At 35.3% G+C, this 23,430-nt stretch overlaps 1 protein-coding gene across 5 annotated transcripts in view; it reads left to right on the forward strand.

Moving 5' to 3' along the window:
* Window positions 1-23,430, forward strand: part of KIAA0586 — a gene marked incomplete at its 5' end in the record, with an annotated part of 114,289 nt that overhangs the window by 75,884 nt on the left and 14,975 nt on the right. For all 5 annotated transcript variants that reach the window (XM_079699607.1, XM_079699603.1, XM_079699604.1 and 2 more), the window contains 2 exons: window positions 5,522-5,676; window positions 9,238-9,346. In XM_079699607.1, the coding sequence (XP_079555733.1) occupies window positions 5,522-5,676; window positions 9,238-9,346 (264 nt within the window). The remainder of the gene's footprint in view (window positions 1-5,521; window positions 5,677-9,237; window positions 9,347-23,430) is intronic.

Raw genomic sequence — 23,430 nt, forward strand, 5'->3', positions numbered from 1 at the left:
ACATTCTAGGTGGTAGGAATATAAAACCTGGTAAGGCCTTATCCATAATGAATTTTTTCTCTAGTAGAGGTAGTAGAGAGAAGGCAAAAACACGCAATAAATTACTGTAGTTATTGTGAAGCAGTCCGTATAGGATGGGGGTACAGGTCAGTTGTAACTGGGGAGGGCAATCAAGAAAGACTTCATGTGTGAGGAGCTAACTTGAAATGAGTTCTTAATGATGAGTAGATGTTTGCTGTGTAGTGAGTGTAAGAAACCTCCAAGGCAGAATATGCAATGAGACAAGGGGATAAAGTAAAACAAAAAAACAAAAAAACAGTGAAACTTAAATGGGGAAATGTAAGTACTTTATCAGTGAATTAGAGTTTAGGATGCAATGGGATTGGAACAGTAGCAGAAACCAGGTGGATATAGATAATTATATCAAGTGGTTTTTCGATTTACTCTAAGACAGTAGAGATTCGTTTGTGTGCAAAACGGAAAGTAATTCCAATCTTACTTTATATTTATGCCCATGGAAAATTCAGTCTTGAATTTCTGTCAATTCTGAATGTTTTGTGATATTCACAGATCCATTAAAGATTGTATGTAAATGAGTGACATGATCATATTTGCCTTTTATTTAGCAATATCATGTGAAGTGCAGTGTGATGGATAGATTGCAGAGGATTAAGACTGGAGGCAAGGAGCCTCTGGCTTAGACAGTTATTAAAGTAAACCTGGTGAGACATTATTCAGCAGCGAAGAAATATGAAAAGGGAGACTTGAGAGACATTTGAGGAGGAGAGTGGACAAGACTTAGTTGAATATGAGAGGTGCAAAAGAAGCGAGGGTCTAAGATGACTCCAGGTTTTGGGCTAGAATGATTGGATAGATGGTATTTCCATTCACTGAGGGAGGGAGGGATTCTGGAGGAAAGACAGAATTAGGAGGAAATAAGAATGAGTGGGGTTTCACTTATGTGGAATTTGAGGTACCTTTGGGTTTCATATGAATGGAATAATTTATTAGACAGGCAAGAACCAAAGCTGCTGCTGGCACTGGCAATTCAAGCAGACTTAGTCTTCTCTGAAAGTCTACCATGGTTGCTTTTTCAAAGCAGTAAGATTCTAGAAAAATAAAATTAGGGATTTTAAATTATGATTAATTAAATTTGTCTTGAATGCTAACTAACGTACATTACACTCAATGAGCATACTTTTTAGAAGTGACACAGCAAGTTCAACATTGCTGTGATTGCTGTCATGGAATCCTTTCCTGATCCCTTATCACTGGGTTAGGTACCGTCAAATATGCTCTGTGTCATCCTCTGATGTCGCCTGCCTAATGTTGCTCTTATCACACTGATTTGTAATCTCGCTTGAAAATGGAGACCTTATCTTGTCCACTGTCATAGCCCTGTCATCTAGCAGAGTATGTAGCATAGTCAGTAAATATAGGTTAAGTGATAGGGTGTTATATGAGCTGAAAGCTATTATGCACTTTGAATGCCTTTGGGAGATGTTTGATTATACACTTTCTTTGTTTCTATATTTAATTTTTTTCTTCTTTTATCACAATCTACCTTGTGTCTTTTTTAATTAATTTTTTTCTTTACACCCGTACATCAGCCACATATCATTTTACATAAAAATAAAATACGATTGTATCATATATTACTTTAACTTATAGACTCTTCTTTTGAGTGCTCTTCATCTACCCCTCCTCCTCACATTTTCTCCTGTCCCACTTTATGCCTTAACTCGTGTTAAGATTCTGGTATGTAACCTTCCTGGTTTTTTTTCCTTATGCATATATAATAATTATACACACACACACATACAGTATACATGATTGGTACATATGATGTGTGTGTATTTGTTGTTATTTTACAAGTTAAGATTGTGTCATGCACACTCGCCTGCATTTTGTTTTCACCCAGTAAACCCTGCAGAAATTACTCCACGTCAAGTAGTAGTGCTTAAATTCATCTCTTTATTGACTTTTTATCCACTTCTAGTATGGATTTCCAATAATGTATACAGTCATTGCTCTGTTGATGAATATTTACTTTATTATCATTTCGCCCCTACTATAAACAGTGCTAAAGTAAATATTCACACGTGTGTATCCTAACATATTGCTGCATTTTATATTTAGGGGATAGCTTCCCAGAAGTAGTTACTGGGCCCAAGGGAAAATATGTTTAAAAATTTTAAATAGATATACCAAGTTGCTGTCTGAAAAATTTTAACTAATTAATTTTTATTAGTAATATATTACAACCTTCCCCCTATATCCCTTCCAGAAATTGTGTTTACTACTATTTTTATTTTTGTCAGTTAAAGTATAAAGATATGGCTGACTACTGCTGAGTTTACGTTTGTTGGCTATTTGTATTTGCTCTTCTGTGAATTACCTACTTAAGTTTTTCCCCCGTCTGTTAGGTTCTAAGTTTTTCTTGTAACTTTGTAAGACCTATTTCTGTATTTTAGATATTTTCTATCATCTGTATTGCAAATGTCTTTTCCCAAATTTGTACTTTGTTCATTGACATTATTTATATTCTTTTCCATATAATTTAAAAAATGTTGTAGAGTTATTTACATCTTTTATACTTCCTGTGTTTTCATCACGTGGTTAGGTTTCCCCCAATACAAGCTTATACCTGTAGTCTCAGATTCTTTTTGCAAGTTCATTATTTAATATATATTTATATTTAAGTCTATCTGGAATTTATTTTTGCAAGTGGTGTAAGGTAGAAGTTCAATTTGATTTTCTTCCAGATAAGTAGTCAGTTGTGCCAATTATTATGTATCTTTTTCCTACTGAATTGAAATATCAACCAATTTGTATATTAAATTCTCATAGATGTAGGAATTTCTTTTTTCTCGATTCTTTATTCTAAGTATTCTAGATTCCTTAGGATCTAAAACACATTGGACTACTGTGTCTTTATGGTACATTCTGTTATCTAATAGGGCAAGTTTACTTTTTTTTTTTTTTTTTGCTGTATGTGGGCCTCGCGCTGCTGTGGCCTCTCCCGTTGCGGAGCGCAGGCTCAACGGCCATGGCTCCCGGCCGCTCCGCGGCATGTGGGATCCTCCCGGACCGGGGCACGAACCCGCGTCCCCTGCATCGGCAGGCAGGCTCTCAACCACTGCGCCACCAGGGAAGCCCAAGTTTACTTTTTAAAATAAATTTTCCTGCTTTTCTTGACAATTCTCAGGCATTTATTCTCCCATATAAACTCTAAAATTATGTTTTTCAATTAAAAATCACCCTGATTGGGATTGTGCTAATTTATGTATTAATATTGGAAGAATTGACATTTTTATATGTATGTATAAAAGTACATTTTATGTATTTTACTATTTGTCCAGATCTTGTTTTGTGCTGTTCAACAAGATTTCATAATTTTCTTCATTTTCTTCTTCTATACCTTTCTTAATTATTTTACATTTCTGGTCACGATAGTAGAAGATTATTTTTCTATTTCTAAGTGCATATTGCATAATATAGAAAGAAACCAATGACTTTTGTATATTTTTTTAGTATCCAGTCATAGTACCAAATTGTCTTATTAATTCTAATAAAATTCTTTTTCCTCACTAAGGACTCTAGGGCTTTCTAGGTATATAATCATATAATCAGTACAAAAAGTTTTTATGTATGTATGAATTCTCTTATCTTAATTCATTTGCCAGTCTTAAGAAAATGTAGGAAAAGTGAGATAGGAATAGAAAAAGCCATATTGGAATATAAAAAGGCCAATATGAGGCTTGGAACAATGGTTGCTCTAAATGATGCATGTTATTACAGTTATTTAAATTAATCTTATAAATAAAATGAGAATGAAACAGGTAATAATTTTTTTTTTTTTTTTTTTTTTTTTTTTTTTTTAAACACGGCAATATTAAGTTTATTCATAAACACTTAAAACTGGAAACAACCTAATGTCTATTAACAGGGAGAAGGAAAAACAAATTTACACAGTGGAATTCTTACAAAATGTTTATTTATACAATTGAATATTACTCAGCAATACAAAAGAATGAACTCCTAATATGAACTCAAAATGTAATTACCTAATCTAATTAATTATTAAGCAGAAGCAGGTAGACATAAAAGAGTAAATATTGTATGATTCCATTTATATGAAGTCCAAGAACAGACAAAACTAATCTATAGAGACAGAAATAAGAAAATGGTTGCCTAATGAAAATGGAGGAAAGGGATCAATTGGAAATGGGCAGGAGGGAATCTTATGGGGTGGATGAAAATGCTCTATTTCTTGTTTTGGATGGTAGTTACACTAGTGTACACAATTTCCAAAACTCATAAAACTGAACACCTAAGATCTGTGCATTTTATTGTATTAATAATGCTGTAATAAAAAATAAAAATGAAGAGCATATAGTGTTTTATTTACTGCTTCTTTGACTAAAATTACATTGTGAGTGAAACAGGTAATAATTTTGAGAAATTGTTTTGTGTAGATCAAATTCTGGAAAGGTAAAACTTAAAAGTCAGTGTATGTATTCTGCTTTATGTAAAACCCACCTAAAAATATAGATTAACATAAAAAAAATCAGAGAGTGATTATTTGCTAAACCTAAGAAATTGTCAACATACTGCCTTTAAATGGAAAATACCTGTGGGGTCTTTAAAATATCATTTCATTTAAAACAATTTATGTATAGTGCTTCAGGTCTATTTCTACTGATTAAAATGAGACTGCATTGTGCTGTATTTAAAAGGTGACCATTAATTAGGAAAAACAATTTTCTTAGAAATAATTTAGCAAGAATGTGAAATAAGGAACAGTGACTAGGAGTTGAAAGATGAGGATTTTAGTTCCCTTTCACCTCTTAGCTCTGATATTTTGACAGTTAACTTCCCTGAGCCTTACAGTGAAAGACAGTTATAAAACTATCGGATCCTCCTGCCTTACAGAATGATTGTGAGATTCAAGTTAAATGAGATAATATATGTGAAAGTGCTTGGAGTATAAAATGTAATGTAAAGGTACAGTGATATTATTAGATAAATATTTATCTCTGCTCTTATTGTCTTCTTTTTATTGATTTGATTGAGATGTCATTTGGATGAGGAAAAGAGGAGCTTGATCTTTTGAAGAAACATACCAGAACAGAACTAAGCAATACCAACATTTTCTAGTCAGGAAATTGCCCCTTGATTTAAGATTACATTTTAGATGGAAAGTATTCTGTTGACTCTTATTGATAGAAAAAGTAATCTGGAGTGTTAGGAGTTGGTGTGTAGGAGTGAGTGTTGGGTGTGGACTGCGTGAACAGCTTGCTGAATAGAACCTTAGAATAGTCCATAGATTTGTTTGAACGTAGGTACTTTTTGCATTCTCTATGAGCTTTGGTTTTAATTGCAGTGAAGCCTTGGTGACACGTATTTTCTGTTGAAGTACTTCTAATTCGGCAGGTAAGAAATATTGGTGATTTTAGCCAATTTTTCTTTTTCTAAGAAATAATTTATTTTAACTTTTTGTTTACATACTTGATAACAGATGATATTTATGAAGATTTATGTGCTAGTCATGGTCCAGTGAGTTTGGGAGAATTGGCGTTGCAGCCAGATCCTCACCTTGCCCTTCCCACAAAACTTCTGACAACACAAGAAGATGATGTTAAATTATCAGTAGCAGCTGAAGATTTTCCTCAGGTACCCGATTAATAGCACTTGTATTTTACTTAAATCAGAATGGTGACAATATTGCCTTAGCATAGAACACTGTCAAGAGCACAGTCTTTGGAGTCAGAGAGCCTCAAATCATGCCTCCTTTTTTCACTAACTCAAGCCTGGCTATAGATCTTAGCTCATCCAATCTCTAGCTGTGACCTTGAATACATACTTAGCCTTTTTCTAAGCCTTAATTTCCTCATCTTTAAATTAAAGATTAAAATAATGTATGTAAAAATGCCTATTACCGAGTTAGATAGCTATTATCATTTACACCTCTATATTCCCCTGCAATATCTAGTTTAGTAGTTTGTGCATAATAGGTACTCAATAAATATTTATTCTATTAAAATTTGTGAAGTGTGTTACCGTGAAAGCATGAGATATTTCATACTGAGTTAAGCCAATGGCCCATGCAATCTTGTGTACTGAAAAAATAGGATAATTACTCTCCAAGGTGTAAAAAAAAATGCTCATGTTAAATTAAATACAGTTTTTTAATCTGTGTAATCTCACTGTAGATTAATTTATTCAATAAATAGTCATCGTGGTATGGTATTGTGTTGCACTGCATGGTGTTGAGGGTGAAAGCCAAAAGTATATAAAATAAAGATTGCTTATGGAACACACTATTATGTAGGGTTCAATATTAATAACCTGTGACCAAGCAAAGATCAGGAAAAAACTAGTAATGAATAAATACCTGTTAATTAATTCTGTAATAAAAGAAAAATTGTTTGTGACCTTGGGTTAGGCAAAAATGACACCAAAAACACTATCCATGAAAGAAAAAAAATTAATAAACTGGTCTTATCAAAAACAAGAACATCTGCTCTTCAAAACACACTGTTAAGAGAATGAAAAGACAAGCTACAGATTGGGAGAAGATATTTGCAAATCACTTATCTGGTAAAAGGCTTATATGCAGGATATATAAGAAACTCACAGAATGCAATATTAAGAAAACAAACAATCCAATTAAAAAATGGATAAAATCTTTGGACAGATACCTTACCCAAAGAAGATATACTGATGGCAAGTGAGCACATAAAAAGATTCTCAACATCAGTAATCGTTAGGAAAATGCTAATTAAAGCCACAATGAAATACTACTACACACGCATTAGAACATCTCAAATTAAAAAGACTAACATGCCAAGTTTTGGCAAGGGTGTGGAGCACTTAAACTCTCATATGCTGCTGGTTGGGAATGTAAAATGATTCAACCACTTTGGAAAACAGTTTGGCAATTTCTTAAAAAAGTATTGATAAAATGTACACCTACCATATGACCCAGACATTTCACTCCTAGGTATTTATTTACCCAAGAGAAACTACCACATATGTCTACGCAAAGGCTTGCACGTGAATGTTCATAACAACTTTATTGGTAGTAGCCCCAAACTGGAAACAACATAAATATTCATCAATTGCTGAATGTACAAGTTGTGGCATATCTATAAGATGGAATACTACTTAACAATAAAAAGCCATGGACGGACTTCCCTGGTTGCATAGTGGTTAAGAATCTGCCTGCCAATGCAGGGGGCACATGTTTGAGCCCTGGTTCGGGAAGATCCCACGTGCCATGGAGCAACTAAGCCCGTGCACCACAACTACTGGGCCTGCGCTCTAGAGCCCACGGGCCACAACTACTGAGCCCTTGTGCCACAACTAGTGAAGCCCGTGTGCCTAGAGCCAGTGCCCCGCAACAAGAGAAGCCACTGCAATGAGAAGCCCGTGCACCGCAAGGAAGAGTAGCCCCCGCTCAATGCAACTAGAGAAAGCCCACGCACAGCGGCAAAGACCCAACGCAGCCAAAAATAAATAAATAAATTTATTTTTAAAAAAAAAGCCATGGACTACTGATACGTACAGTTACATGGACGATTCTCACAAAAGTTGTGTTGAGGGGAAAAAGCCAGAACCCCCACCCCCCCAAAATAGTGCATACCTTATGATTCCACTTACATGACATTCTAGAAAAAGCAAACTAATCTATAGTTATAGGAGGAAATTCAGGTTATTTTGAGCTTGGTGGATATGTTCATCATATTATCTTGACTGTGATGATGTCTTCATGGGTATATACATACGTCAAAACGAATGATACACTTTAAATACATGCAGATTATTGTCTATCAGTTATACCTCAATAAAGATATTCTAAAAAATAAAAGAAAGATTGCTCTCCTTTAATTATTGGCCTGTTTTAAAATAAAACTGCAAAGTGTTACCAGAAGAATGGCTTCAAATAAATTCATTTGTTAGATTTCCTTTATTAACAGAGACATATGGCTAGTACTAATACTAGCACACACTTGTTTATAGTGCTTACTCTGCCAGAGGCTGTTCTAAGTTCATTATGTATTAACTCATTTAATCCTTTTAACAACCTACTGAGGTAGTTATTATTATTATCATCCCCATTTGATGAATGAGAAAATTGAGGTATTGGGGGGTTAAGTAACTTACGCAAGGTCAAAGCTACATAATGACTTAGCCAAATTTGAACACAAGCAGTTTAGCTCCACAATACTCAGCTCTTAATCCCTGTGGTTAAGGAAGGGAGCCAGTAGGAAGGTTCTAAATTGAAGCAGCACAAAAGAGTCATAGTACCCATCTTAGAAATACACACCCAAATAATATTTCCTTCAGGGAAGAAACCTATATGACTAATGGCTCTAAACTTAGAAGACCAGAGGTGAGGCTAGTTGTTATTATTGCAGTCTAAAGCTACTCATTTTTACCTGTAGATAAATAAGTACCTGCCAGAACTGGAGTGGTTACATTTGAGTCCATGTGGACAGGTGTTTCAGATTCTCCTCTGCTTGTATCTGTTGTTAAGAGTTCAGAGATACATTTTTAGGTTCCTGTCAAATTATATCTGACAGTTGTTTTCAGAGACTCATTCATAATTAGGCTCATAAAACAGGAAAGGGAAGAAAGAAAATGGCTAACGTCATCACAATTTGTAATGTGTGATTGTGAAGGAATTTGTGACCAGCTGTAAATTTCAAATTTCGTTAGGTGGTAGTAAGGAAGAGAGATGATGGGGCTTATGGTAGAGTGTACTTTTCTTAAATGGCAAAGGAGGATAACAATACCTACTCAACACTTGTGAGAATTCAGTGATGTTATTATATATAAAAGCTCTTTGAAAATTGCAGTACATTATGCAGATTTTCATTTTATGCAAAAATGGTTATATGGAAGTGCTTACAGTCAAGTTAAGTTTTTATCCTGTCTAAATCCATCATATATGTATCTAGAATAGTTGATTTATAAGTAGCTCTGAATTCTCTAGGAAAAATAGAAATGATTTGAATATCTGAAATCTGTGTATATTACCCAAATCTTTTGAAAGATTTTATTTGCAATATCTTTTCTTTAGTAATATGTACTCCATCACCCATTTGGTAGTTAGAAAGCATGCATGATATTCAAATTTTATATAATAAACACCTAAATAATTTAATTGCTCAGATCTTTTTAAAGTAACTTAAAAAATAATATTATGACTTCATGTCTTAAATTCTTCAGTACCAACAAAAACAAGACCAAGATGTTAAGCAAGTTGAACACAAGCCAGTTCAAAGTCGTTTAATACGTGTAAGAAATAAATGTGATATTTCACTTTCACAGCAACAAGGTAAGATTTGTTTCCTTGTAATAATATAAGAGTTTGATATATGTTGTGAATTGAACACATATATAATGAGAATTCTTTTATGTAAGTTTTATTCTTATTCTCTAGGGGTTTTTTTTTGTTTTCTTTGATTTAGCCCTTTGGGATAAAGAATCTGGTATTGTATTTGAGTGTATATTTGTTAGTTCTTTTTACCAATAAACACTATTTCTAATGGATTTTAAAAACTCTTAGGTAGTATTTTTATTTTAATCTTACCTTTTGGTTCTTGTACAATTGAATGTCAGTGTCTTTTCATCTATGTATAAGTCTGTATCTGTATCATAGTTGTCTGTTTTAACTTATAAAGGCAATGGTTGTGGTTGTTAAGGAGCTTTGTAAAGGCTATTTATGTTGTGTGGCAATTTGATCAACAGGTACAACTTAAAAAACAAAGAACTCATGTTAGATGCTATCATATGAATGAACTTTTCTGTACTGCTTGATTACCAAAATTGTGTGGCTAAATGATTCTACAGTCAGCATCACAGCATTTTGATGTTGTCTTTATGTTTCTGCAAAGCTGTTGGCCTTGTGCTTAGTTTGCCTTCTTGCTTCTTTGTCATTAAATTTTATATAACCTAAATTCTGAAATTTGGCAGTAGAAATTAAGATGTCTTCTGTTTAAAAACTTTCTGTCTACAGTCCAGGTAGAAGTATTAGGAGTATTTTGAGCAGTAGAATGTTTTTCTTCACTTTTGTAATTGTGTTTTTTATCTCATATATTGAATGCCAATATAATTACAGATGTAACTGTTTGGCAGTCTGGGGAGGACCTAAATGAGGAAGTGCTTAAGATTATGTTATATGAGGTTTAGGTTTTTACTTTTCTGCTTGTTTTCTGTTCTTGCTCCAACTTTTCAGAACTTTGCCCTCCTGAGCACTTTTTAAAACCTAACAGTGGTACAGTAGTGTTAGTATTATATTTTAGAAACCTATGGAAAATTACCTATAACACTTTCCTCATTGTGTTTAAAAATTAGTCATGACAGTATATAGATATGAGCAAATGAATATTTCTAAGATAATATCAGGACTGACTTGATGTCCTTCTACTGAATTCTGTTACTATTCATGGTCAATGACTGTATATTTAATTTAGTTTTTTTAAAAAATTATAATTCCTTAAAATTATAAATGAATTTTGTCTCCTTGGAGAATGTTGTATATAATAAAATGATCATTTTTCTCACCTGATAGGAAAATATCTTTGGTAAGATTTTAAGGGTAAATACCTCTCTTTAGGAAAGTGACATTGTTTTCAGTTTCACATATATGAATGTCTGACCACAAGATGGCAATATTTAAATTTTTGTTGACTTACAACAATGTCATTAAATAATAGTGTGCAGTTAACATTTAACGTCAATAAAAATTGTAAGAAAAATAAAAGAAACCAATGTGTTAGCTAGTAGGAGGAAGTTTTATTTAGAAAGAATCTAGAACAGTTGGATTTAATATGTGTAAAAATTATTTTCATTTAATTTTACATGCAATACAGAAGTTAGGAGAGCTGCAAGCCTATGTCAGTTTTAACCAAGATAAATAAATACCCAGTGGGCTATAGATAAAACATTTTAAATAGGAGCTAAGTGTTTCACTCTATAATTGATACATATCTCCATACTAAATATTTTTTGAATGAATATAATTCCCTTGGCAAATATAGTCAGTTATGACTTTCTCCCCTATAAATTTTGTGGATTTAATTTTTTTCTCTGATGAAGCTCTGGTACACTGCCAAATGTTTCAAAGAATAAGAGAGTCAGAGTGCCAAAATAATCCTCTAGGGCTTTCACAACTTTGAGTGACCTTGAAGGAATTCAATCCTATCATACACAAAGGGCTTGAAGATAATGAAGGAAATTCACCTTATCACAAGGGAATCAAAACCACATCTTTTCTGGAAGATAAATGCCTCTAAGAATACTTGAAGCCCAAATTATGGCTGTTTCAGGAAGAAGTATTATGTATTTCACTTTGAAATGCATAGTAGTTTAATATATGTATATAAAGAAATCAAGCCATTTACTAGCAGTAGCAGTAGTTTAGTGATCATCCATTAAAAATTGACTGAAGATATGGTAGGACATAGGTTCTAGCACTATGCTTCTGGGAGATCTGTAAAGTACTTGTCTCCTTCCTCTCCGCTTGATTATTACTTTCAGATTTTAATACAAAAGAGAGAAATTGAATTGAATTCTGAAAGATAATATCCGTTTCTTTTGGTATTTAATTCATTGGGTATATTTTTGAGCACATGATACCACTTATCTGATTCTAAGTCCTGATTAATGTGTCTAACAGTTTTATAGTGAAAGCAACTTTTTAAGTAATTTAGTAAATCATTAAATTTTTTTTCCCTTTCACTGTGCAGTTAACTTTCTTCAATACAAATGAGAGACTAGTTTTCAATCCATTTACTTGTTATGAACCCAAGAACAATTAAATTCTGTAAAGTGATGTATTAAAATAGTTCACTTTTAAAAATATTTTTCTTCTTTAGTTTTTCTCTTTAAATTTTAAGAACTGCATAATAAAGAATAAGTAGAAAGTCAAAAAGCCTATACTATAATCAATGGGGAAAAATTAGAACATATGTTGTATGGTTGAATGCTAGGACAGATTAGTTGTCAAAGTTGTTTGAAAATCACAGCATTCTTCAGTTTTCTTATTTGTAGATGAAATATGTTGCTCAGAAAATATGTATCAAAGTGCTAAAAGTAATTACTAATGTAATTGCACTAATTTATCAAAAGCAGGTTACATTTTTGTGGGAAATCACAATAGGTTTTTTTTGACATTATGTCCTGAGTTTAATTCCTAGCCATTGTAGCACCTTTTATACCTTAACATACAGTGATTGTGACTTCAGATATGTGAGAATTAGGAAATTCAAAGCTTATATATATTTAGAAGCCATTTCTAACCGTATGTGCAAATGAAAAGTTTTGCCTTTGTATTTGAAATATAACTAAATTATAATAGCTCAAAATTACAATTGATTTTAGTAATTTTAAAATCACAGTTAAAAGTTTTTTAAATTGATTTTTTTTCTCATAAAGTATGACAGTGATTTAAAAGCCGTGTGTGTAGGTCTCTGATAGGGAAAGGATGGGGCACAGAGTAATAAATCTGCCCAAAATCCATGAATCCAAAGGTGTAATCTGAATAAATGTGTCTTTCACAAATCCATGCTATTATTGATTAATAAAATAGAAATTCACTTTAAAATGTTACTGAATGTGGGCATTCTGTTTCCACCTAGGAGGAGGAAAGTAGAGAGTGTCTCTTCTCCTAACTGTAATAAAATGTCAGATAAACTCTAAAATCATAACATTTCTTGAACCCATCAGACAGCTTATGATGTAGAGCAACTAAGTAGCCTGAAGTCCACGGAAAGACAGACTCCTCCCGAGAGATGAGACACAAGAACCCTGTCACTGTGCCAGAGCACAGTCACAGGAAGAGACACCAGGCACCATACAAGCAGATAAGATGTATTTGACTAGACTTTTCTTTAATGAATTGCTAAAGGCCAAGCATAGAGCCATTGGTAGCTACTGATACAAAAGTGGTTCACTCCCACTTGCAGTCTCTTCTCCACAGACCTCTAAAAAAAGAAAGATTAGGAGACTGGAGAGATTCTTCTTCACTGGTGCAGGCCTGGAAGAGGAGAGTGGCCGCCACTGCCAGAAGGACTGAATTCTTTCCAGCATAACCCTGATACCAAAACCAGGCAAAGACATTACAGGAAAAGAAGATTATAAATCAATATCTCTCATGAACATAGACAGAAAATTCCTCTACAAAATATTACCAAATTGAATTGAAACTTCTTATACTTGAACATTCAGCTGCATTTTCCTGAGTCCTTACTGAACCTCCAATTGAACATGGCTTATTCATCCTTAACCCCACCCTCCAGATCTTTGGTGCCAGGAACATAATCATAATCTTAACAATAGTTTCCATTTACTGAAGGCTTGCTAGGCACTCTATGCTATCTCATTTATTCCTCATAATACCATGCCATGCAGGTAGTGTGGCATTTATATGAGAAAGGGTAAGATTCATGAAGGTTAACTAATTTTCCCAGTGCACACAGTTTAGCAAATGAAGGTGTGGAATTCAAGCCCATATCTACTTGAGGGCAAAGCTGATGCTCTTTTCCTTGTTTTATACCATTTTATTGAGTAAGCACTTAATAAATATTTGTGTAACTTAACAGTTTGTGGCAAGAGCTGCCTTTACCATCACTGTATTCTCCAGACTGATTATTTAAAATTTCAGAGAAAGTGATATATGGGATAGTTTTGTGGTTTATTTATTAAGATAGGTTTTCCTATTTATTTAATAGACCTTGTTTCCCAACATAGCACTGTGCTTAAATACAGTCAGTGATCAATGTGTTCATTGAATTGAATTTGATAATTCATTCCATCATTTGCTTTTGACACCAAACAACGTTTAATGCTGTTATTTAGTAAAAAGATACAAGGAAGAAGAAAAGGTGAAAAATGAGAATAGTTCCTTATAATCATTTTTCAGTTGAAACTTTTGAATGTAGACATGGTACAGACAGCCACGGTGGAATAATGTAAAGTCATTTTTACTTTTGTAAAAGTTTTTATGATTTCTTTTGTAGTATAAAAATTTTTCGTTCTTTGAGGACGTATTAGTTAAGCAAGGGGAAGGGGCAACCAAGCATATGCTCAAGGGTAGAGAAAGTTAAATCGGGTTACATGTTAGTCAGTGGGCAGTATTTTTTAACTCTAAATGAAAGAGAAATAGTGTGAGCATTCATTCACTCATTCTTTTTTTTTTAATTGAGATATCATAAAATTTTCCTTTTTTTTTTTTTTTTTTTTTTTTGTGGTACGCGGGCCTCTCACTGTTGTGGCCTCTCCCGTTGCGGAGCACAGGCTCCGGACGCGCAGGCTCAGCGGCCATGGCTCATGGGGCCAGCTGCTCCGTGGCAGGTGGGATCTTCCCAGACCGGGGCACGAACCCGTGTCCCCTGCATCGGCAGGCGGACTCTCAACCACTGCGCCACCAGGGAAGCCTAATTTTCCCTTTTATAGTGTACAATTCAGTGGTTTTTAATATTTTTAAAAAGTTATGGAAATTCCAGAAAATTTTCTTTGCCCTAAAAAGAAATCCCATATTCATTAGTATTCATTCTCTATTCTCCCCTCCCCCCAGTTCCTGTCAACTGCTAGTCTACTTTCTATGTCTATGGATTTACCTATTCAGCACATTTTATGTAAATGGAATCATACAATATGTGGTTTTTGTGTCTTGCTTCTTCAACTTAACATGTTTTCAGGGTTCATTCATGTAGCAGATGTCATTACTTCATTCCTGTTTATGGCTCAATAATGTTCCATTGTACATTTATTTTTAGGTCAGAGTTTTTAGCATCCTTTTTGTGTAAAGGAGTGTAGAAGGTGCTTTGGAGCTAGAGAGATGGATAAGACAAAACATCTGCTCTCAAGGGATAAGAAGAAGAAAGGGGCTAGTTTGAGAAGAATAATTTCTTTAAAACACTGAGTCTCAGAAATAATTTCTTAGAATACTATAAAATTCAAAAAGACAAACATCTTTAGGTAATCATACTGTCAAATTGTCACTTTTTTCTTATAGAGCTGAAAAAATAAACACATGGCAGCAAGTGTGTTAGGTCAACTTGCTGATTGTCTTTATGTATATACATTTCTTATATTTTCTCAATGGATGGAGGTGGGAGCATAAACCATATGAGAAAAGACTCTTCTGGCACATTAATGAATTTTTATCATAGATTGTTTTTTCAACTGTTTGTTCCTACAAGAAAGGATTTACACCTTTGATTTAAAAAATAGAAATACACACACACACACACACACACATATATATATATATATATATATATATATATATATATATAAACTAGGAGATAAATGTGCTTAACTAAGGCTATTCCCTAAAAATAAGCAAAATGAAAAGAGGATTGATAGGGAAAATCTATTTGAAAAGACACTGAAAATTATTCAAGGATTTCCATAACATTTTCACTTGTTGGTGCTAAGGTGATTTCTTTTTCTATGTAGGAGTATTTTAATTGTGGAAATTATTTAATTTTCTTATTGTTGTAGAATTAATTATACACTGTGTGTGGAGCACGTAGATTTTTCTCAAGTCTTTGATATTAAACCTATCTCACCAAATACATATACCAGGATTGTTCTGAAGACTCACCAGTATTCCAGAAACCTCTGCAACCCTTTCATTGTTCTTAGCCAGATCTCCTGAAACCTGACTTTAAAGTTTTTATGCTGTGTTTTTTTTAGAAACCAAATTGATGTAAAACATGATTTAAACTATTCATTAAACTTAGTAGCCTTTTTATTCAACAGCCACTAAGCAAAATTTAACCTTCCTAAATAATCACAGAGGTAAGTGTAGATTTGATAATATCTTTATATTTTAATATCAGTGAAATACTGAACTAGGAGTAAGAAGATCAGATGCTACCACTAATCAGAATTATGACTTTTGGTTCTGTTGAACTGGGGATGATGCCCCTGCTCCCAAGAACCAAAGGTCATAATTCTGATTAGTGGTAGCATCTGATCTTCTTACTCCTAGTGTAGTAGTACTTCTATTATACTACACTGCCCTCCTCCAAGTAAAACTAACAACATTGACAAGTTAGTGTATTACAGATGCTTTTCTTCCAATCAACAGAATAATCATTTAAATTTTTGTGATTTTAGTTTTATATAAATAAAATACAAATTAGATAGACTATTTCAACCATGATAACAATGGATTATTCTACTAACCCAGCTCTACCCTAAATAAAAGAGAAGCTGGATTATTTCAATTCAGAATGAATTAGAACAGAGAAGTAATATTTTTATACTTGTAGGACTCACTACTCCTGGATTGTTTGTTAGTCTCTAATACATTGTCTCTCAAACTTTGACTTAAGAATCTCTTGCATTTCTAATTTAAAATGCAGATCCCCAGCTTTACCGTGAGACTGATCGGGTTGCCTGAGGTGGGGCCTGGGAATCTGAATGTTAAACTAGCACCCCTGGTCATTCTGATGCAGAAGAAGAAGGACCACCCTTTGTGAAACATTGCTTAATGACTCCAGATGTTCATGTTGATGTCTGTTCTACTGTAGAATTTGAAGCACTACAGCATACAGTTTGTACTCTGGGGTCAGATTGCCTGGGTTCAAATCCTAACTCTGCTAGCTATTCACTAGCTGGTGACCTTGGGCAAGATACTTAACCTTTCTGTGCTTTTCTCATCTGTAATATAGTATCTATTCCAGAAGGTTGATATCCTAGTGGAAGACAGGTAGTAGTGTACTTAGAATAGGACTTGACACATATTAAGAGCTGTGAAAATATTAGCTATTATTAGCATGACTGTCTCCAGGACACCTCTTTTTTGAATACTCATGTTGTAATCAGCTCTTCTTTAACAGATAGTCATTGAATCTATGTTGGTTCTGAGCTTTAAGGACGTTTGTGAGAAAATGCTAGAGATGGTACATGTTCCATATAGTGTTAGGGAGATAAAGTGACTTTCAACAAATTTTTTTACTCTTCAGTGAATATATTTAAGATAATTTATATTTATTAAACCTTGAGGACTTAAGGACATGGGGAGGGGGAAGGGTAAGCTGGCACAAAGTGAAAGAGTGACATTGACATATATACACTACCAAATATAAAATAGATAGCTAGTGGGAAGCAGCCGCATAGCACAGGGAGATCAGCTCAGTGCTTTGTGACCACCTAGAGGAGTGGGATAGGGAGGGTGGGAGGGAGATGCAAGAGGGAGGGGATATGGGGATATAAGTATATGTATAGCTGATTCACTGTGTTATACAGCAGAAACTGACACAACAATGGAAAGCAATTATACTCCAATAAAGATGTTAAAAAAACAAACAAACAAAACCTAGAATTCTTTTACAGAATTTTTAAATTGATTTGCATGTTGGACAGTTAAATATAGTGAAGCTTATTAACCAGGATGATTTCCAATCTATAATCCTATCTACTGGCAAGTGACTGTTTTGGTGAATTGCGTTCTGTCAGCAGTTCTCTCATTTTTTAATCCAAGAGAGAAACTGATAACTCAAGAGCTCAGTAATCATTTATGAGCTGTTGCATCCTGATTAAAAGTAAGGATTAAAATTAGGGGCAGTATTGGGTACACATAAAAGTATTAAAATGATTAAATTTCTTAGGGAAAAAACCCTGTAACTCTAATGGCAAAAGGCGATATAATTGCATTGTCATTCCTAGTAACCTTCCTCATGTGTTCTTGACAAACATTTTTTTTTTTTTTTTTTTTTTTTTTTGCGGTACGTGGGCCTCTCACTGTTGTGGCTTCTCCCGTTGCGGAGCACAGGCTCCGGACGCGCAGCCTCAGCGGCCGTGGCTCACGGGCCCAGATGCTCCACGGCACGTGGGATCTTCCTGGACTGGGGCACGAACCCGTGTCCCCTGCATCGGCAGGCGGACTCTCAACCACTGCACCACCAGGGAAGCCCTGACAAACATTTTTCACCTTTTTATTGTACTTACATATTTTATTTTATTAAATTAATACTTTATTTAAAGTTTCTTATCCATAATAATTTTGCTTTTTACCACTATTATCACTACTATTATTGATGTTATATAGAATAAGATTTTATTTATATAAAATGTCCTCAGTTTTTGCCTTTGGGCTCAGCCTTTTCCCTATCCCCACTCCAAACAAAGTTCTAACATCATCTGGGTAGGCTTAATACTACTAGCTTTATTACAGAATCATTAAAACATTTTTTTAAGTGGGAAAAGTCTCCCAAGATCATCCTTTGCTACAAAAAACAAATAACATTGGTGAAGTAAAAGCCATATCTTTAACCATGTAATTCGTATGTAAACATGTAATTCAGGCCTAATGGCAGCTTTTGAAGACAGGTTCTACCAAAGCAAACCTGTAGTGATTTAGAAGTCAAGTACAAATGAGAATCATAGACACTGTTTAGAGATGGGAGGGACAAATTAAAATTTAAGCTTAGGACTATGAAGTCTTCTAGGCAAGTTTATTGATTTTGAACAGTGTTTATGATGCCTTTAAGAAGCAGAAATTCCAAGGGGATTGTCTTTAAACAGTTCTCATTGCTGGTCTAGGGAGAATTCAAGTTATTGACTCTCTTATTTCCCTTTCGTACATAGAGTCATCTCCTTTAAGGAATAGAAGAGATGAAGACCTGGACTTACATGATGTCGTTCAGAAGTAGTAGGGTACTAGTTAGCTGGAACTAAGTTTTCTAAGATGGATTTTTTTTTTTTTTTTTTTGCGGTACGCGGGCCTCTCACTGTTGTGGCCTCTCCCATTGCGGAGCACAGGCTCCGGACGCGCAGGCTCAACGGCCATGGCTCACGGGCCCAGCCGCTCCGTGGCATGTGGGATCTTCCCGGACTGGGGCACGAACTCTCAACCACTGCGCCACCAGGGAAGCCCTCTAAGATGGCTTTATATCGCCTTTCATCTTCTCTAGATTTTCTTTTCTCCTTAGAAACCTCAATTTGTGGAAGAACCTTATATGTTGGGGAATAATGAGTTCTCCTTGGAGTATGTAGCGATAGTTGTCTTATCCATTATACAACTTACTACTTATTTTCTCTTTCTTCCCCTAACTATCCTGGCTGGTTTGGATAATGGCACAGGAAGCAGATATTGTGAGGTAGTTAGTGCATCAGTTAACGGAGCTACTTCAGTCATGTATTCATTCTCCCACCTGTACTGGGACTTCCATTTACTCAGTCCTATTTCTCTTGACTGGCTATTCCCTGGGCCCTATATTTTGCCTGACCTATATGGTTAACCCATGTAAATACTGTCTTATCACCATCCAAGACTTCCGTGTCTCTTAGATCTGTGCTAATCCCCATTCTGGATTCCTCCTGCTTTCAGGGGTTTCTGATTTTTTTCCCTGGTCATGAAATCCTGCTGGATGATGATGTGATATGTGCAATTATAACCTGTTAGCAGACTGTGCTGTGTGGCTTGAACTGGACTTTGGCCAGTTCCCCAGTAATTCTTTTAATTTCATACTGATTTTAGCTTCCAAATAGCACCTATTCCAGTCCTTCTTCCCAAGCCCTTAATCCCAATTTTATCCCCTCAATTCTCTTTTTTATATATATATAAATTTATTTATTTTATTTTTGGCTGCATTGGGTCTTCGTTGCTGCGCACGGGCTTTCTCTAGTTGCGGTGCACCGGCTTCTCATTGCGGTGGCTTCTCTTTGTTTTGGAGCGTGGGCTCTAGGTGCGCGGGCTTCAGTAGCTGTGGCTCGCGGGCTCTAGAGTGCAGGCTCAGCAGCTGTGGTGCACCGGCTTAGTTGCTCCGCAGCACGTGGGATCTTCCCAGACCAGGGCACGAACCCGTGTCCCCTGCATCGGCAGGCGGACTCTCAACCATTGCGCCACCAGGGAAGCCCTCAATTCTCTTTTAATATATGCTTTTGTTTTTCTAAGTTCTACTCTTTCAAGTGTGTTTCAAAAGTTCTACTCTTTCATTTATAGCTACTCTAGCTCCAACTTCTTACAGCTTTACATTAATCCTTGCATTTTTTTTCCCCTTTTGGGTTGAAGAAAGAGCCGTGCTTTTTAAAACCTCCTTAAAGGTAACTCTTCCACCTGCAGCCTTGATCCCATCTCATTTCTACTCTTGACAAAGGGAAAGGGAGAAAGATATAATCCCGAGAGAAGAAAAGAGTAAGTGCAGAGAAAGGAAGGGAGGGAATAGGAAGAAGGGAAAAGGTGGGGTTACATGAGATAGTAGAGGAGAAAGGGAAAGGGGAGAAGGGGAAAGAGCAGGGGGCCAGGGGAATGAGGTTGGAATAAGCAGGATCATTCATTCTTATCTACAGAATGAGGGCTGGGCTTGATGATTCTTCAGGTCAGTTGTGGCCACTCACATTTCATAATTCTATTTCTTCTCAACCCTCATCCTACTACACTTACCAGTATCTCCTAAGCTCCCCTCTGCCATGCCTTTCTCCGTGTCTTCACTTGGAACTGTACCCTCCCTTGCCCTCTTTCACCACCTTTCCATCCTAGAAACAAACATTCTTGGTCCACTTTGTGTCCCTGAAGGGCCCGTACTATTTGGTATATACTTCACTTTTAGCCCTTGCATCATACCTTGTAGGATTATTTTCCTATAGCCTCTCCTTCTCTAGAAAGTAAATTTCTTAGAGACAATGGCCTTGTTTCATTCATCTCTGCACCACCTGCTCTCTAGCACAGCACCCTAAATGGTAGGTTCCCAGTAAATGTTTATTGGATCAAATGTATTAGGTAGTCTTATTCTCCCATTTAGTGCAAGGGCCTTGTTAACAGTTTTCTTCCTTTTTCTATTCATTCTTGAGTAGTTGCTATGTGCTGGGTACTGTTCCAAAACTTGGGGATACTGTGGTGAACATAACAGTTGAAATCCTTGCTTTCACAGAGCTTACATACTTGTGTACATCATAGAAAAAAGTAAATTAATTTACAGCAATTTCAGATGATGCTAAGTGTTGTGAAAAAACATAAAAGGTTTACAGAAGAATGCCAAGTATCAATGGGCAAATGTGGAGCGACTACTAATGTTGGAAAGTCAGCATTTTGTAACCATCCTAGTAAAGATTAGATGGGGCAAAGGTCATCAATGAATGCTCAGTGTAGAGGGAAATTTTAATAAAGAGCAGGATATTTGCATGGTCTTAAAGTATCTCCTCATAGATTGGTTCATTAAGTAGAAAGGGAAAACATAGGACAGTACCCAGAATGGATGATCAAAATTAGTATCGCCATAGAGGAACAAATGAATACTGTGTGCCTCCGGATGGGATATCTGAGCACATAACCTGAATGTAGGCACGGGGAAATATCACACCAATCTAAAACATGGGGAAGAAGTTAACAATTGTGAATCTGGGTAAGTGAAATATAGGTGTTCTTTATACTATTCTTGTAATTTTTCTCCAAGTATGAAATTCTTTCCAAATAAAAAGCAAAACATTTTTAAAAGGTATTGCTTTATTTATTTTAAAAATAATGTCTGTGTCAATTTGTATTAATATTTCTACTAGTATCAATTTAAAAGAACATAAAGCAGGGTGATGAATAGTGAAGGAAGCAAAGTAAGTGGTTTGTTCCTTTAGATCATGTGGTTAGGGAAGTCCTCTCTGTAGGAATGGCATCTCCATATGGAATGAAGGGAAGGAGAAATCTTGCAAACATTTGGGGAAGAGTATTTCATCTAGAAAAAGTAGGAAGAATGAAGGTTTTAAGGTGGGAATGAACTTGTTGTGCCCAAGGAACAGCCAGAAGGCCAGTGTGGCTGGAGGGGAGTGTGCAAGGGAGCTGTGGTAGAAAATGAGATAGGAGATGTAGGCAGATCGTGTCGAGCCCTGCAGACTCTGGGAAGGAATTTGGATTTCATTCTGAGTGTGATGAAAAGCCTATGGAGGATTTGAGATGGGGAATGACAAACTCTAATTTACATTTTTAAAAGGTTCCCTCTGGCTTCTAGGTGGAGAACAGACCATAGGGGGACAGTCATGGAAGCACGGAGATCAACTGGAAGCAATATTACACATGAGAGGTGATGGTGGCTTGTGCCCTAGTGGAGGTGTCACAGTGGTCAGGTTCAGGCTATGTACTGATGGCATATACCTGATAAAGCTGAGGAATAATGTTATTTCAAAAATTACTTATTAAAGCAGATTAAACGTGGAATGTAATTGAAAGTAGAGTCAAGGATTAATTACTCCTAGATTTCTGGTCTGAAACTTACTGGGCAAATGATAGTGCCATTTATTAAGATTAGGAAGACTGAGGAAGGATGTGTTCACGTGTTCAGCCTCAGTTTTTAGGGTGGGAAGAGTCAATGAAAATAATCCGGATAGTGCAGTAAATGCAAATTGGGAAACCTGAGTTGTGTCTCAAGTACCACAGTAATTTTCACAATTCCACAGATACATGTCTTCTCTTTTAAGAAACCAATGTTTTTATTATGAAAGTACGAAACAAAACAGGTTTACTTAATTATAAAATATGTTCAAATACGTACATGAAAAATGCTCTTATTTTCAGAGTTTCTTTGATGGGCTCCTTATTCATCACCTAAGAATAGTGATTACAAATATAAGGCTTTCTTGGGGGGGGTTCCCCCCTAAATATTTATTTATTTATTTATTTATTTGGCTATGCCAGGTTTTAGTTGCAGCATGCGGACTCTTAGTTGTGGCATGCAGGATCGAGTTCCCTGACCAGGGATCAAACCCAGGCCCCCTGCATTGGAAGTGCAGAGTCTTAACTGCTGGACCACCAGGGAAGTCCCTTGGGTGTGTTTTTAAATTAGTAGTAAATGCAGAGGCCCAAGTTGTGCTGGGATTTCCAATGGAAAAAGATGCAGTTACCTGTGAATCATTTTAAGCTAGAATGCTATTTACTATCTTTTAAAATAGCAGAACAAATAGCTCAGTTGTGGAATATATACCTACAAAGTCTTTAAGTGAAATGTTATTGCCAAAAGTTATCTTAAAATCTAATTGTTAATCTCTGTTATATTGTCAGCTTAAGATGGACAGGTACCTTTTAGTGTGGTGAGACTCAGGTAGTAAGGTTATGGAGAACACTGGCACTTTTTTCCTGTGAATATAATTGCAATAATACTGTCCTATCTAATAAAGTCAGAAAAAAATCACATAGGTAGAAATGTAGTTCCGAAAGTCTGTGATTACTGCCTTCGTGTTATTCTGCCTACATTAAAACAAATCGGAATTAGGAAGTCATGGAGATATTGTGTTGGATATTTTCTAATTACTGTGTCAGCCTGGTAAATCATTTTCTAAATTTGCCAATTTCTTGAAATAGCTTAACCTATGTTCACAACACTTTACAGGAAGCAGCATAAAATTTCTATGTCGCCATATATTTCTCTTGGTGTCACAAAAATATATATTGTATAAATGAAATGTTTTTCTTTGGCA

Source organism: Hyperoodon ampullatus, assembly GCF_949752795.1.
Source record: "Hyperoodon ampullatus genome assembly, chromosome: 3".
Lineage (NCBI taxonomy): Eukaryota > Metazoa > Chordata > Mammalia > Artiodactyla > Ziphiidae > Hyperoodon > Hyperoodon ampullatus.